General features: G+C 41.9%; 1 protein-coding gene across 1 annotated transcript in view; it reads right to left on the bottom strand.

The window, feature by feature from the left end:
• The window catches only part of F5 (coagulation factor V), a 65,376-nt gene extending 49,502 nt beyond the window's left edge, over positions 1-15,874 (bottom strand). The window contains exons 1-3 of the mRNA XM_027417161.2: positions 15,717-15,874; positions 12,715-12,803; positions 2,876-2,998 (exon numbers count right to left, since the gene is read on the bottom strand). Coding sequence (XP_027272962.1) covers positions 2,876-2,998; positions 12,715-12,803; positions 15,717-15,874 — 370 coding nt within the window. The remainder of the gene's footprint in view (positions 1-2,875; positions 2,999-12,714; positions 12,804-15,716) is intronic.
• Positions 15,875-16,282: the final 408 nt, after the last annotated feature.

The following is a 16,282-nucleotide window of genomic DNA, read 5'->3' on the forward strand; positions in this document are numbered from 1 at the left end:
AAGCCATAGTTTACACAATGGGAAAATTAATGCTGGTATTGTATAATGAACTTTATTCTACTGCATAGACATTTTAAAATGAAAATAGCAGAGTTTGGGGAATTTGTGAGAATTTTTTATTCATCATCATAATTCATTTCATACTTGGTAAAAAAAGATAAATAAGCTTGTGTCAAAATTGGAATGTTATGGAAAATCCTTGAAGACTAAGTTTTCATATACAGAATTTTGCAACACTTAATTGCAAAATACAATCTTTATTGGATATTTTAGATTTAGGGCTCTAGCCTACTAGAAAATGGTTAAATGTAATGTAATTATAACATTAAATATAATTTAAAGCATTTTTATAACACTAAAATAATTTTGTGGTATAGTACAATGCAGCTCCACAGATAAATAAAATAAATCAAATGAAAGAATACTATCGAGAGTCTGGGAATGCAGCTCAGTGGTGACAGGGCTTGTCCAGCATGTGTGGGATGCTAGGTCTGATCCCCAGCACACACACACACACACACACACACACACAGAGAGAGAGAGAGAGAGAGAGAGAGAGAGAGAGAGAGAGAGAGAGAGAGAGATAGAAGAGAGAGAGAGAGATAGAAGAGAGAGAGAGAGAGAGAGAGAGAGGAGGGGAAGAGAGAGATAGACAGGGAAGAAAAGAAAGAATAATAACAAGACTAATTAATACTTACCATGAAACAGACCTTGCCAATCACTCAAACAGACCTTACCAATCACTCAAACAGACCTTACCAATCACTCAAACAGACTTTACCAATCGTGCAATGCATGTCACTCATAGACTTTTTGAAAATTAAATTAATTTTCATTTCAATTAAAATTCCTTTAGTGATAGAAAATTTGAGTTTTAACAGTGGTGTGTGTGTGTATGCGTGCGTGCGTGCGTGCGTGCGTGCGTGCGTGCGTGCGTGCGTGCGTGCGTGTGTGTGTGGAAGCCAGAGGATACCTGATGACCTGATCACTCTTGCCCTTAGTACCTTGAGACTGAGTTTCTTAGTGAACAAAGCTCAGCTTGTGTCCAGCCAGCCCTAGAGAGCTCCTGTCTCCATTCCCTGTCCCCAGGCACTGAATGTTACAGATGCATCTGGCCATGCCTTGCTTTTTATGGGAGTTCTGAAATTTGAACTCAGGTGCCTATGTTTTACCTGCTGTGCTGTCTTTCCCAGACTTGATACAAAGCTTTAAAGAGTCAATACCATGAGAAAGAAATTGTGTGCATTTCCAGAAACCAGTTTGTGTATTCTGTCCAACAGGGGAATTCATCTTCAACCTACCTACCACCATGGCTTCTTAAAACTATTCTTATTGTCTCTGTCTCACACTGTCCTTCTATTGAACTTATACTTCTGAGATAAAGAATTTGGACTCTCGCTTTGCTGGCTCACCATGTAGCTAGTTTATCTCCACCAAAATAGGTCCAACCATAGAGGTAGGCAATAGGTGAGGATAAGTGCATTTTAAAACAGAAGGGCATGATACATTGAAATGGAGGCTTGTCTCTACATGAAGGAAAATATGTACTAAGTTTACATCTTGTTTCCCAGGGAAGTTTTTTATTTTTCCTACTTATCTGCATTTATTACTGCTTTTGAATTTATGGGAATATAGGTACTCCTATACAATGCTAAGAAGCTACAAATAGATGTGCCCGGGGGAATGGTCAGCAATTTTGTTTCACAAATGCTTGCTGACTGAGTGATAAAGGGTCAAATAAACATTGAAGGAAGATGAATGATGTTGCAAGGTCCATTCCCTCTGCAAACAACTGAGCTGAGGGCCAGAGTCCACGACTCTTACCTTCTCCCACATTCTAAGTGGCGGTTGAAAGGGACAGTTTGACTGTGCTATTGTCTCCTTCACCTGCTCTGCATTGCTAAACTCTGGTTGAGAAACCTCTTAATCACTGTATGGATTTGGGTAACATAGAGGAGGCTTCTGTGCACAATGTCTCATCCAGGAACTTGCCAGCTATTCCAATCTTCTTCTCTGTTGCTGTGATAAAACACTGACCAAAAGCAGCTTGGGAAGGATGAGGTGGACCTGGTTTATAGATTATAGTTCATTAAAGAGGGAAGCTAAGGCAGGAGGAACTCAAGGCAGAATTGAAGCAGAGACCACTGAAGAATTCTGCTCATGGGTTTGAGTCCCTGGCTTGCTCACCTACTGTTTTGTACAGCCCAGGCTCACTGCCAGGGATAGCACCATCCACAATGGGCTGGGACCTCCCAGATCAATCAACAATCAAGAAAATACTCCATAGACATGCTGCAAATCTGAAGGAGGCAGCTCCTCAATTAAAATGTCCTCTTTCCAAGGCAGCCTAAATCTTATTGCCTGAAGAGCTGAATGTATTTAGCAGCTGGCTTTTTACAAAAAAATGTTGGTTCACCCTTAATTACTATGGCATTTGTTTGTGCCCATTAGAACTCGTAGGAGCAGGGGAAGGAAGCATAGTAGTCGTGGAGTTCAAGCAGAATGCATTTGCATTGCATTGAGTTCTGTGATGATAATTCTTGCTTGTTCTTATTGTAGAAACATGGACTTACCTCTGCCTAAAACCATCTTACAAAGTATTGTTATTCCCATTTTTAAGATGAACATATGGAATTCAGAGAAATTAGATGATTTTCCCACCCACCTAATTAGGAGCAGGAACCTAACAAAGTTAGATATTTCGTTGACTCTAAACCATTGGTTTTCCTCTCTGAAACCAAAAAGCAGGATAGATTTTTATAATTTCTATTTCTCTAAGAGTGTCTAGCTAACTATACCAGTTTTTAAATATCTAGCAATACTATTGCGAGAATCCACCCATTCTTTCATCAGAAGGATAATAAACTCATCTTACCTTCTGAAAATTTACTGTATTTAATTCCTTGAGGATGGATGCTTATGGGCTTGTCCGCTTTATTTTTAAAGTGAACTTTCATGGTGTCTCCAACTTCAGCATATAAAGTAGGTCCAAGGAGTCCTATAGGAAGATAAGTTTGAAATTGTTTGTATTCAGGATCATCAAAGACACAGCTGCTAATCGAGAGGAACATGTAGAAAGGTTCCAAGGTGATTGCTGTCACTCCTTCTGGTCCTGAAGTTGGCGAAGGTGGGGAAATAATGAGTTCACTAGACCCAAGATAAATGATAAATGGGTGTTTTATTGGGGAACAACTCACACAGATAATGATAAACAACCACTGCAGCCTTTCTCTGCCCTGATCCACGAACCGAGAGAGAGAGAGAGAGAGAGAGAGAGAGAGAGAGAGAGAGAGAGAGAGAGAGAGGGAGGGAGGGAGGGAGGGAGAGAGAGAGAGAGAAAGAGCCTGCCCCATGCTTTCCTCTTTCTGGTTCCATCTGCACCTGAAGCCATGCCCAAAGAGGTGTGGCCACCAAAACAAATTCACTGGCAAGGCTAGATGCCACTACAATTCCCCATTTACTCTAAAGAAGAAGGTTTTAAGCCTGATGCAAAAACTATATACGATGATAACAAATGTCAACTGTTTTCCAGGAAAACGTACACAAAAATTAAAACCTACAACCAGTAAGAGCAACATTGAGCAATAAACACATACTACAAGTTGGCTTGCTTCTCTTGAACTTGACTTAAACCATATCCTGATCTTTGCCTCTCTGTCGTCCCATCAACTCCACCATGGCTCATTGAATAACAGCCAATGGCAAATCCTTGGCCTTAACCCAACGCAATTCCCGAGATATGAGATACTGTTTGCCCCAGATCCTACCCACTCTCAAGTGCTATGTGTCTTCTCTCACATTTTACTCTTCACTCTCCCATCCCCCACCCCACAGAGCTGAATGCAATCAAGGAGTAAATCCTACCATTCTCTGGTACTTACACAAGTTCAAAAATCCCCAGATCCCTGAGACCTTAAGCAAAAGTGACCTTAATGTATTTAAGGAAAGCCCTCGTATCAGTTCTCACAGCAATGATTTTACAGTATCAAGGGGAAACGATGAGTGAGCAGGTGTGAGAGATGAAGGGTCCATGGGCTATGGTAAGAATTTGGATTTCTTCTACATGGAACAGCAAGTCATCTGAACTTCGTATAGCATAGACATGGTTCAACATGTCTTAAAAATCATACTCATTAGAAAAAAGAACATGCCAGCTGCTGTGTATGGAAAAGAGAGCTGTAGCTTAAGGAATAGATAGTGATACATTGAGGCCGTGTGTGTAGCAGTGCAGTGATGATTTTCTGGACACATTTGGAAGTTAAGCTAACAAGATTATCTAAAAGATGGGATGTGGCATATATGAGAAGTCAGGAAAGATCCCAAAGCTCTTTTGATCTGAGCCACTGGCTAAGTAATGCTATGTGTCAACATGTCAGGGAAGAAGCAGGAAGCAGGACAGGGACACAGGCATCAACACCAAGGCTTTACTTGCTATTGCCAGGCACATCTCCGAGTCTTGATCCACACAGTCCTTGACCCCCAGGGGACCATACAGTTTGAATGTAGACACACTCTAGATGGACAAGATATTATGGGAGCAGAGAGGTTGCAGGGCCAGCTCCATCTGGTTCCTAGCAGGAAGCTTATATATAGCCAGAGTTCTGGAGACTCATATGCCACAATTTCCCAAAGTGGAGTATTTGAAGACTCCGTTTCAGACTAACCCGGTGTCTTACCAAAAGAAAGATTTCCAGTTACCACCTTGACCTTGGCTCTGGAGGTGCAGCTTGTGACTTTGCATTTTAACATGTGCTCACAAATTATTCCGGCACCCATCAACTCTAACTACAGTTCAGTCAAGTGGCAGCAATGGCTGCTCTCATGCCCAAGCCAGCCATAATATTACAGGATTTGTTTCTGCCCACTGGGAGGCTTAGAAGCAGAAGAAGGAAGTCATAACACGGCCATGAAGTTCAGCCAGCATCATTTACAGTTGATTACATTTGCAGTGTGATAATTAGGATGGGACTTTCACTTATTTTCCTGCAATATATGTAAGTACTATAGGCCCTTATATTAACCTTCATAATAAAAATTTAAGACATTGATTAGATTTTCATATTACATACTAGGAAAGTGAGCCTCAGAGTATTAAATACCATTCCCCAAATCACAAAACCAACAAAGGCAAAGCTATGATTTAAACTTAAATCTGTCTTACTCGAGGCACTGAATTTTAAGGTACCTCTTTCCACAGAACTTCACACTTGCATACCATCTTAGGCATCCGACTGTGGTGACACATGGCTTTGGTGACATGTGGACGAGAAGTAGACACTCTCTGACTTCTTAGAGCTCACAAGATACTAAGAGAAACACTCTAACAAGTAAGCATACAAATATTTAATTATAAACTCTAATAACATCAAAGAAGATGTCATTCTCTTGACTGTGAAGATGGAGGGAGGGAGAAACGCATGGAGAAACACAGGCAGCTCTAGCTAGAAGCACAGACTCTGGTAGAGAGCGCTGTAGAGAGAAAAGCCTGTTCCAGCCTTGTGAGGAGGGTGAGGGTCAGGCTTGACAAGCACTTTCCTGAGGAAGTGATATTTTCTGTGAGGTGTGAAGGCAGGGAAACAAAGAGCTGGGCAAGTTAGGAAACTTGGCCTGCTCAAGGAGCTCTTGATGGCCACTGAGGCAGGTAAGAGAGCACCTTCTCTTAGTAGGTAAGAGAGCAAGGTGTTGAAAGTAACATCATATTGGCATCATATTGGGCCAGCCACTTAGGGCTGAGTAGGACATTTGGAATTTTGGGTTTCATCTGATAACAGTCAGAGATTGTTGGGGTTTTTCAGCAAGATACAATATGACCTAGATTACTATTTTTTTGTTCTTTTTTGTTACTTTCCATTTACACTATCTCTCCCTCTCTCCCCCGCCATCTCTCCCTCCTTTCCCCCTCCTCCTCTCTTTCTCTTTGGCCCAGATTTAGATTTTAAATGCTGTCTGTTTCTTGAGAATGATCAGGGAGAAAGTTGAATAGAGGCTGAAAGAAGGTCTGGGAGGAACATTGGTAAGATTAAGGGCATTGTGGAGGTCTTCAGTGAAGAAAATATTAGATATGTGTGCTGGAGATGAAACTTCAGAGCTTTAGAGTGGGTTGACTATGGAGTAGGAGGTGGGGACCAGCAAGGTGACATGGTGCCAGGAAGGTTCTGCTCGGGAGCTGGGTAGACAAAAGCAACATGCTGTGGGATGGAAGATACCATGCAATGGTTCTGTGTGGTGTGTGTGGTGGGCAGGCAATGCCCCTTCCCTTCCGTGTTATAAGGCCTAGATTCAGAAGTGTGCTGCCTTGTGTGGTAAAAGGGACTGTGCACATATCATCAAATTAATGGTTAATTGTAGGAGTCAGAGATTTTTCTGGGTTACCTGAGAGGTCTTATGTAGCCACAGGGGTACTCACTAAAGGGTTACAAGAAGAGCTTGAGGAGGAATTACAAGATACCACTCTGCCAACTCTAAAGATGGAGTAAGGGGGAGACACCAATAAACCCAGGCAGCTCTAATTAATGGAAAAAAGTGAGACAGTGACTTCTCTTGCGCCTCTAGGAGGGACAGAGCTCTGCCAACTCCTCTATTTAAACCTAGTGAACCCTACTTTGATCACCCACACACCCAGAACTATAACTTTAATGGAAGAAGAAAAAAACTAACTCATGTTTTGAGGAGGGGTCAGGCCATGTAGCCTGATTGCCTTGTCGTACTCATGATCTTATTGTCCTGGCCTCCCAATGCTGGAATTATAGTTGTGTGCCAGGACATCTGGCTGATTCATGCTTTTCCAAGGCACTAAATGTGCAGTAATTTGTCACAGCTCAACAGAGGTCCTTATTTCCCTACTCTGTTCCCATCTTTCTACTCACTCTTATCCTTCCCCTGCCTTTTCTGCCCCTATCTTCCTGGCCACTGTCATCTAGTTCCTGCCTTCTTTGCTCATATCTTTCTGGCCACTGTCATCTAGTTCCTGCCTTCTTTGCCCCTATCTTTCTGGCCACTCTTGTCCTTTTCCTTTTGTTGAAGCACCTATCTTGGAATTTATGTTGTTTTTATGCTGGGAGCTTTTTTGGTTTGTTTTTCTGTATGCTCCAGACAGGAACATGGAGAGCACATTCTCCATGTCTCATTTTAGAAATGGTTAACAAAGCCTGAGGAGGGAGTGTGGGAGAGTGGGGCTTGGCTCACCCAAGATCAATCAGTGACTCCCTCCCATTGCTGAGCCTAGAATCTAGGTCTTGATGCTCCTAAGAAAAATCTCTCCCTAGTTCTTTGTTTGGAACAGTTAAGACCCTAACCTTCCCAGACTAAGCCAGATGGTTTCCTCTTTCTGGATTTCATCTCCCTCATTGGCTGGCCCTGTCTTCTGAATGTTACCTTTCACCCTGACTCATTATGGCAGCACAACATGCTCAGACTGCAAGCGGTCCAGTATTTACTGATGGCAGGATCGCAGTGGGCACTGTATTTTGGTGTCATGATTCTCTTGCATGGTCATTTGTTTGTTGGTGTCACATGGTTACAAATGCCAGATGCCAAGAAAAACTTTCCTGGGATATATGACCCAGTAAAACCTCTTACTTCAATGGACATTTTGATAGTTTGGGTGTTTATTCAAACTCCCTTCCTGCTTCTTTATAATTAAGGTACAGCTAAAGGATGTTTTCATAACTGTGACTCAAATACCTTAGTGCATGTAGCAGACTCAAGGCCGAGATTTCCTCCTCTCTCAGCCACATAATCTAAGCTCTGTTCCACTGATGGTTTGATGGGAGAGAAGGAAGGTTGGGAGAAGGTGCAATATACCTTGTGGCTTGGAGAAGACTGCCTGGTGTGTAGTCAATCTCCTGCAGTTGAAGAATTGGAAAGACTGCAGTGGATAAGCTAATCAGACTGCTGAACAAGGAATGACCCCATACGAAGACAGCTTACAGTTAGCAATTAAAGCTCATTTGGGGACAAGGAGTTCATAGAAACATGTGGAGATTCAAAACTTTGAAGCCCAGGTTGGATTCCTGAAACTGCATCTGGCCTCTCCAACTGTCTAGGTGTCCACAAACCTCACCAAAATGTCACCTTCAGGCTATATAACCCAAATGACTAGCCTCGGCTTGTACAAAGGTGAAGAACCACAACTTGTTCATGGCTCAGCTGGAGTCACACCCACTGAGTGTTTGGAAAAGGAAACACACCAAAGGTACAAATAACACAAGCTAGATCTGGGCAGCGCTAACTAGCCTTCAAGTCCAGATCTGAGCCAGATCAGAGGCTTTTCTTTCTCACCAGTTCTCCATCCTTGGGATATAATGATGAAAGCAATAGCACTTCTTCCAATCAAGGGTTCAGAGTTAAGCAGAACTGGGAGTTTAAGAAGGGGCTGCAAAAAATGGATGCTGCAGTCTCCAGTTCCCCCACATTAAATAAGTCCCATGATAAACAGGCACTGAGAGAAAGCTAACATTTAATGTGAAAGGGCTTAAATATGATCCAGGCTGTTCTCACCGACTCTCAAGGTCTACTTCTGACTAACAAGGCTCTATCAGGAGATCACTACAAAAGGCCTTCATCTGGCAGGATGTCTGTCTCAGTGGTCTCCCTCTTGAAAAAACTATTGGTGCCTCCTTCTATCAGTTCAAAAGTCTCCAGTGTGGCCATAGTCTTTCTGTTACTGGGCATTATTCAGCACAATGCATTGCTTAGCAATGACATCAATATTTGGTGAACCTGGCAAAAGCCACATAGCATTCAGCTTTGAACACTTGTCTTCTCTTCTTGGCCTAGTGACTATGTTCCCATTTACTCACAAGTTAAATAGTTCTTATGAATCTATTGAACACAGTAAACTCTGTCCTGGAATATGAAAATAGACTCTGCAGGAGAGGACAGGTGATCCTCCAGTTTCCTTCCCACAACCACAAAAATAATTTTATAGCTGATCTTAATGCCGCATCCGAGGACTCACAGTGAGACAGTAACCTTTTTATCTAAGGCCAAAACCAGCTGCAGCTTCTAATACCAGCTCTTCCTGCTTCTTCTGTGTCTTGATCCATCAATTCTTCCCCAGGTAGCTTTTCTAATGAATTAATAAATATTACATTCTTGTGATGCTCCCAAATGTCCTTCAACCTCTCATTCATTTCCAGAATGCCCCTGCCTCCTTCCCAGTCAGAGCCACATTTCAGGAAGAATCATAGTTTCCTTGTGGTTCCATTTCTTTACCCACCATCTACTCCCCAAGTCCTGCCATAAGTTTTCATCCCACCACTATAGCAGAAACTGAGTTTTATTGCTCCCCCTACAAATATTCACTGCCCTTGGTGCCATTTGCTTTGCTTCTGGGGAACCATACTCTCTGCTCTCCTCTGCCCTCTCTAGGAAGACTTTCTCAAGCTTTGCAGTGACCATTGCTTTCTTGGCTTATCCCTTGTCCTCTGTTGCTCCTTTGAGCTCTGTCAAAGCCTCCTCTTCTAGTTATGTTTTCCTTGGTTGATCCTATGTTCCCTTAGATCTTCATGTATAACCTGGTGATGATGTCTCCTGAATATTTGTATCTATCTGCCTCAGATCTCCCACCTAAAAGCAAAACTCAAATGCACCTGCTTTTTTGACGACACTAGGTAGATACTCAACAGACACCTCAACCTTCTGACCTCATTATCCTTGAAAAAAGGTTCCTTCTTCTCTTAAAATTTCTCCCTTGCTGAATAGCACATTATCCATTCTACTATTCAACCCAGAAACCTTGAAGTCAATTATAATCCCCTTTCTCTTGTTTCCATCCAATTAGCCACCTGTTTAGTTGATTTTTTTAGTTCCTAAGTATCTTTGGAATCTGTTTAATTTTCTCCACCTTAGCTTTCCCACTGCCTTTTTTCCTGGACTGGCACTAAAGCCACATTTCCACTTTCTCTGGCTATTCTCTAATCCATCTTCCAGATTTGGATAGAACAATCTTTTTTTTTCTAATTAATTTTTAGTTAGCATAGGGAGCGATGGTATTCATTATGGCATTTTTATACATGTGCACCACTCCACTTTATTCACAGTCATAGACCAATATTGAAACCAGTACTAAAGTGCAAATCTGGGTCTGTCTTTTCTCCCACTTAAATGATCTCAGTGACTCTCTACTTCCCTTGGGACAAAGCTATCACACAGCTCGCTGAGTCTATCCAGTCCAGTGCTTCTCAACCTTCCTAATGCTGTGGCCCTTTACTATAGTTCCTCATGTTGTGGTGACCCCTAACCACAACATCATAACTGTAGTTTTACTACTGTTTTGAATGGAAAATAGCTGGGTTTTCGAATGGTCATAGGCAACCCTGAGAAAGGGTCATTCAACCCCCCAAAGGGTCACAAGCCACAGGTTGAGAACCCTCATGTGCTCTGCTTTTTTGTTGTTGTTTTACAAGGCATCTTTATACTCCCATCAACACCCATCATTTGGCTTCCCAACTCCCCTTTCTTTTTCTCTTCTCACTGCAGACTCTTCAGCATCATTCTTCCTTGTCGCTGTGCTATAACATTCTACAATCGTACATCTCTAATGGCTGACTGTTGGAAGTCATAATCCACCTTTACATTCCCCAGACTCTCAACTGGGGTATTCTTAGGTTGTGATCCTTAAAAGGAAAGAATACTTAATTTATTTATCTAAAGTCAAATCAACATATAAATTATAATGCACAAGGAATATAAAACCAGCAAAAGCACATTTGTGTTGCTATATTCACAATATTATGATATGCACACTGTAATGGAGGCATAGCTCACAGCTACTACAGCAGCAATAACAACAATGTAGCTAACTTGTAGTAAGTACTTATCATGTGTAAGCATTTAAGTACTTTGTATTCATTAACCAGTCTGGTCCTCACAGCATCTCTAAAAGGTGAGCGTAAGTTCATGGTGCCGGCAGTACACAAAAAGAAAGAAAAAGTCCTAATGCTAGGATAGGGTAGAAATTTGTGCAATGTCCTAAAGCATGTAGCTTCCAGGTGGCTATCTGTAAAAGTCATTGCTGTGACTGAGTTTGGAGCCTCAGAGAAGAAGAGACCATGGGGAATTTGAGAAGGGATGGTAAAGGAACTCAGAGGAAAATCGGGGGAAGTGTCACTAGGGAAACAAGGCAAAGAGGTCCAAAAGGGAGCGTGTCAAGCAGCTTAGAAATGGTGACAGAACTAGAAGGAAATGATGGTGTTGCCATCTCAGAGGCAGCAATTGACAGAGACAGAGTTAGTCACACTGGAGCAGCTTAGGGAAGGGATGAAGAAGAGAGAATGTGGGGAATGACATCAACTTCTCACTCAGAGAATTGGGAGGAAGGAATGGAGAGACAAGAAAAAGGCATGGGGGTCAAGGAGACATATTTCCCCTTTTTAGATAAGATTTACCAGAAAAAGACTTTGTTGTTTTTTACTGGAGGAAATACTCAAGTCTGAGGAAAAGGAGACAAGATGAGGCAGGGCATAGCAGGGGGTGGGTGGGCAGAAGAGGCAGAAAGTGAGCTTGCTAAAGCTCACCAGGATGGGGGAAGGGTTGGTGGATTGAGGATAAGGGGCCCAACTAGAAGACATTCTGCCTGGATAAGCCTCTACATTTCCTATGAAGTATGTTTCTGTAGTTAAGATCCCAGAGCCCTTGATAAATCAGTCTTTGATTAATGAAGCACTAAAGAAAAATAGAAGAGATGTTTCTTCAAATGCCATAGCTATCGGAAAGCTTGAGGCAAAGGATCAAACATACATAGCTCCTTTGAACGAATATAGGAAGCTGGACAGGAACAATGACAAGTTCATCCTCTTGGAGTGCATCTGTGCCTATACAAACAGATCCCAAGCCCCAGGAGTTCATGTTGTCTAACTCTTGTAATCATAATGCCTAATTCAATGTCAAGCCCACAGAAGGCGCCCGGCTGTGGGTTGTTAGATGAATAAATACAAATTCAAACACTGAAATGTTTTGTTTGGCTTTCTTGACCAAGGTTAAAAACATGGCTGGCTTGGGCATGTGACCTGTTCCATTCCACAGGGCCCTATGTTCAGAAAAACCCCTGTTTGGTTTAAATTTTACTGTCTCTGAAATTCTCAATACTATGAACAAGAAACCCCACATTCTCACTGCATCTGGGAATACATATTATACAGCTGGAATCTTGTAGGAACATCATACATATTAACAGAAGATAACTAAGTGGATATTTAAATGTTTTTACACTTACTTATTTTGGTATGTGTGTGTGATTCGTGAGCTCATTCGATGTTGCATGTGTGGAGATCTGAGGCCAACTTGAGAGACTCAGTTCTCTCCTTCTACCATGTGAGTTCTGAGGATGGAACTGGTGTCTTCCGGCTTGGCACCGAGTATCTCTAGCCACTGAGCTATCTAGCCAGTCCAGAGTGGATATTTCAAGTATAAAGAATACAATACTATCCATGAAAAATTATATTTAAAATCAAAAGAAATACAAACTGGGTCTGGTGTCCCAGCTACTTGAGAAGCTGAGGCCAAAATATCACAATTCACAGTCTTCCTGGGCCATAGACCAAGTTCAAAGCTTGGGTAGCCAACTTAGTGAGACCTTGTCTCAGAATAAAAATTTAAATGTAGACTGAGATTTAGATCGGTGGTAGAGTTTTTTTTTTTTCTAGCATGCATTAAACTGTATGTTCAAACCCCAATACAAAAAATAATTTAAAAAATATATTTCAGACTTACCTGAGATGCTAGATCGCGGCTTTTCTTTCTTAAAATGTGGCTCATATTCTCTGTAAACAATTTTCTTGAAGGAAGGTTTAGAATTCAAACTAAAAATAAAATACAAAATCTAATTTGAAAGCCATATGTGATATCTATTCCCATTCCAGAAAAAGAGGTGTCTATGTGCCCAGATTTTGTATATAAAAGTAAAATAACTATATTTTATTGTCTTTCCAAAGCCCAAGGTTTTATAAATTGGAATATCAAGTGAAATAAATGAAATAATCATCATCAATTATAATCTTCCATAAGCCTGATTTTGCTCTGTTTCTGCTTTATCAGAATCAATTTTTCTATTAAGGATGATAAGCTCAGCCAGGTGTTGGTGGTGCACTCCTTTAATCCCAGCACTGGGGAGGCAGAGACAGGCTGATCTCTGTGAGTTCGAAGCCAGCCTGTTCTATAGAGAGAGAGTTCCAGAACAGGCTCCAAAGCAATATAGAGAAACTCTGTCTCAGAAAACAAAACAAAACAAAAACAAACAAACAAACAAAAAAAGGAAGATAAGCTCATAGTTCAAACTCAAACTTCAGGTCTAAGTTAAAAATGTGAGTCTCTGATAAGTAAATATTTGAACCATTTATCAATCTATTAATTAGATGTAATTAAAAATTTTTCTGCTTTCATGATACAATTTTGAACCAATGGGAAAAATGGTAAATTGGTGTCCATTTATTGGAGCCTGTTTCTAGTTGAGAGAACGGAGACAGCAAAAGGGTAAAACTCTGAGATCTGTATTGGGAACAAGCCAAAAACTTGCACTGAAACGATTAAGTTACTTCTTAGGAAGATGTAGATGATTAACAGCAGAGCCAAGATCCAGGGTTAAACCATTTCCTCAGCTTTATCTGGACCCAGCATGCTTCTGTTCCATTTTCTATTTCTAGGGCAAGCAAATGAGGTTCTGCATCTTGATAACTACGGTACCATATTTCACAGGAGTGATGGAGACACTGAAGGAAGAGCTTCCTCTAGTAGTTTTCCCTACCAGCAGTGTGCTGGCTGGTTGTATATGTCAATTTGACACAAGCTAGAGTCATCAGAGAGGAAGGAGCCTCAGCTGAGCAAATGAGATCCAGCTGTAAGACATTTTCTCAATTAGTATCAACTAGGAAGGTGGCTCGTGCCATTCCTAGGTTGACGGTCCTGGGTTCTACAAGAAAGCAACCTAGGGGAAGCAGGCCAGTAAGCAGCTCCCATCCATGGCCTTTGCATCAGCTCCTGCCTCTGAAATCCTGCCCTGTTTGAATTCCTGTCCTGACTTCCTTTGGTGATGAATAGCAATGCTGAAGTGTAACCCACATAAACCCTTTCCTCCCTAACTTGCCTTTTGGTCAGGGTGTTTCACTGAAGCAGTGGAAACCCTAAGACAAACAAGCTTGTCCATTTTTCTTTTCCATTTTCCATTTCCCTTTACCAGAGGAAGATTTGCCCATGTAATGCACTGTTGTTACCTAGAGTCCTCATGTTGTACATGATGAATTTTTTTCATCCCTAACCTTGCGTCCCCTGACTTACACCTACCTGTGCCCTATGCCAGGCTGAATACTGAACACACCAGCCACCAAGTCTGTCTACCCAAAAGCAGGAAAATTGGCGCTGGAAATAATGTCATTTTTGGTGTGTGTGTGTGAGGGGAGTGTTCCATTAATGGCAGTTTCCTAAGAGTGTGGGTACAGCTTAGATGATCACCCTAAAAATGCAATACCTGAAATCATTTTAATGTGATATTTATTAGCATAATACTAAGATAGACTGTAATGCCATCCCAAATAGTTCTGGTTACAACAACAACAAAAATTAAAGGCTTATTATGCATTCATACTAAAATGTTACACATTGCTTTCAAAATATTACATTATTTTTTTGGCTGATTGCTTTGGTTTTGCAATTGTAAAAGAGGAACACATCTTTCACAATCGCTTAAACTTTGATGTCAACTAAAAGGGAAAAAAATGAGTCAACTAGAAGACTACTAGGCTTACCATTTCAAATAGAAACAGTAACTATGAATGCTGAGTACATCTATGAGTTGGTTAACTTCAGGAAGGCTTTCATTTAACTTTCCAGTTAGCAAAATGTATTTTGCAACTCAAAGATAGGGTTGAGATTATTTAAATCTCCTCATAGTTAACACACATCTTTGAATGGCCTTCTTAACCTGGTCACTAACATGGGTAATATTCAGAGCAGACCAAAGTATCCAGGATAAGCCATATTCCAGGAAGTCATCCAAGGGGAAAGAAAAATAAAAATGAAGCCACTTAGGTAACCAGGAATAAGTCAAGAAAAGATAAAAATACAAGTGTGTCCTCTTTCCATGAACCAACATTTTGAAAGTCATTTATAGGAAGGTAACAAAATTAAGGCAAGAGTCACTAAATTATCTCCTCACAATGAAGTACACGGTGGGCAGCTTTCTCTTTAGAGCCTGTGTCTACAAGGAATAAATGTTATGTAACTACAAGTTCCATTTTTTTTTTATTTTAAGCAGACTGTTAAAAGGCTGGAACCAGACTTTCAGGAAGGTGTAAGGCTCAGGAGGCTGGTCATTTCAATCCATCAGTAGACTAAACTAGCAAAGTGGGAACAAACAGTATTGGGCAGGGGGAGTGAAAAAGATGGTTAGCCATAGCTAACTATTTACACTGGAAAATTTCCACATCCTCGCAATGGTAAATTGTTATAAGTGGAGGCAAAAATTAGCACCCACCATTATTACACTTTAATTGTGTTCTCTCTGTGTCTCTGTGTTTCTGTCTCTTTCTGTGTCTCTGTCTCTATTCTGTCTCTCTGTGTCTGTCTTCCTGTCCATCTCTGTCTGTCTTTTTCTCTCTCCCTCTCTTTGTCTCCCCTCCCCACCGCCCCGAAATAAAAAACAAAAAACAAAACAAAACAACACTTGCAATTACGGTGGATTTTCTTCTGGAGAAATCCACTTGGACTCCACCCTGAATTACCTTGGGTCTGTGTGCTCAGGATGGTAGTTCCAGAGGATGCCCTGAGCAGCCACGTAGAACTGCCTTACCCGCGCTGCCTCGGCCGGGTGGCTGCCCCAGCCCGCCCAGCTGGTGCCCAAGACCACCAGGATGCAGAGGCGCCGGCAGACTGGGAGCATGGCCCTTGTCCTGCGGCGCAGTGCCACTCAGTTCTCTGTCTCCGCTGCTGTGCGCTGACGTTGTCGCGGCTCCCTGGAAGACTTTGAGGCTGCAGGAAGCAGTGTCCCTGTCCCCTGTGGCGGCTGGCTCACCCTACCTCCCTTCCCGGACTGTGCCTCATGTAGGCATGGGTTTGTTGAGGTCACTCCCCCCTGTGGTCAGAGGCATTTATTAGGGAACCAGACTAGGGACTGTGTATTACAAGGAAAGAAAGGGCAACCCTGCTGGAGGCTGTGCCACAGGAACTGTGCCCAAGAATGTTTGCCCCATCACAAAGCAGCATTCCCGCTCTTCACCACAGGTGAGAGCAGCAATCCCACTTGTCCTGCAGGGGAGGGCGTGGGGCAGGGAGGAAGGGTCAAAGTTTA

This window comes from Cricetulus griseus, chromosome 5 (assembly GCF_003668045.3).
Source record: "Cricetulus griseus strain 17A/GY chromosome 5, alternate assembly CriGri-PICRH-1.0, whole genome shotgun sequence".
Taxonomy (NCBI): Eukaryota; Metazoa; Chordata; class Mammalia; order Rodentia; family Cricetidae; genus Cricetulus; species Cricetulus griseus.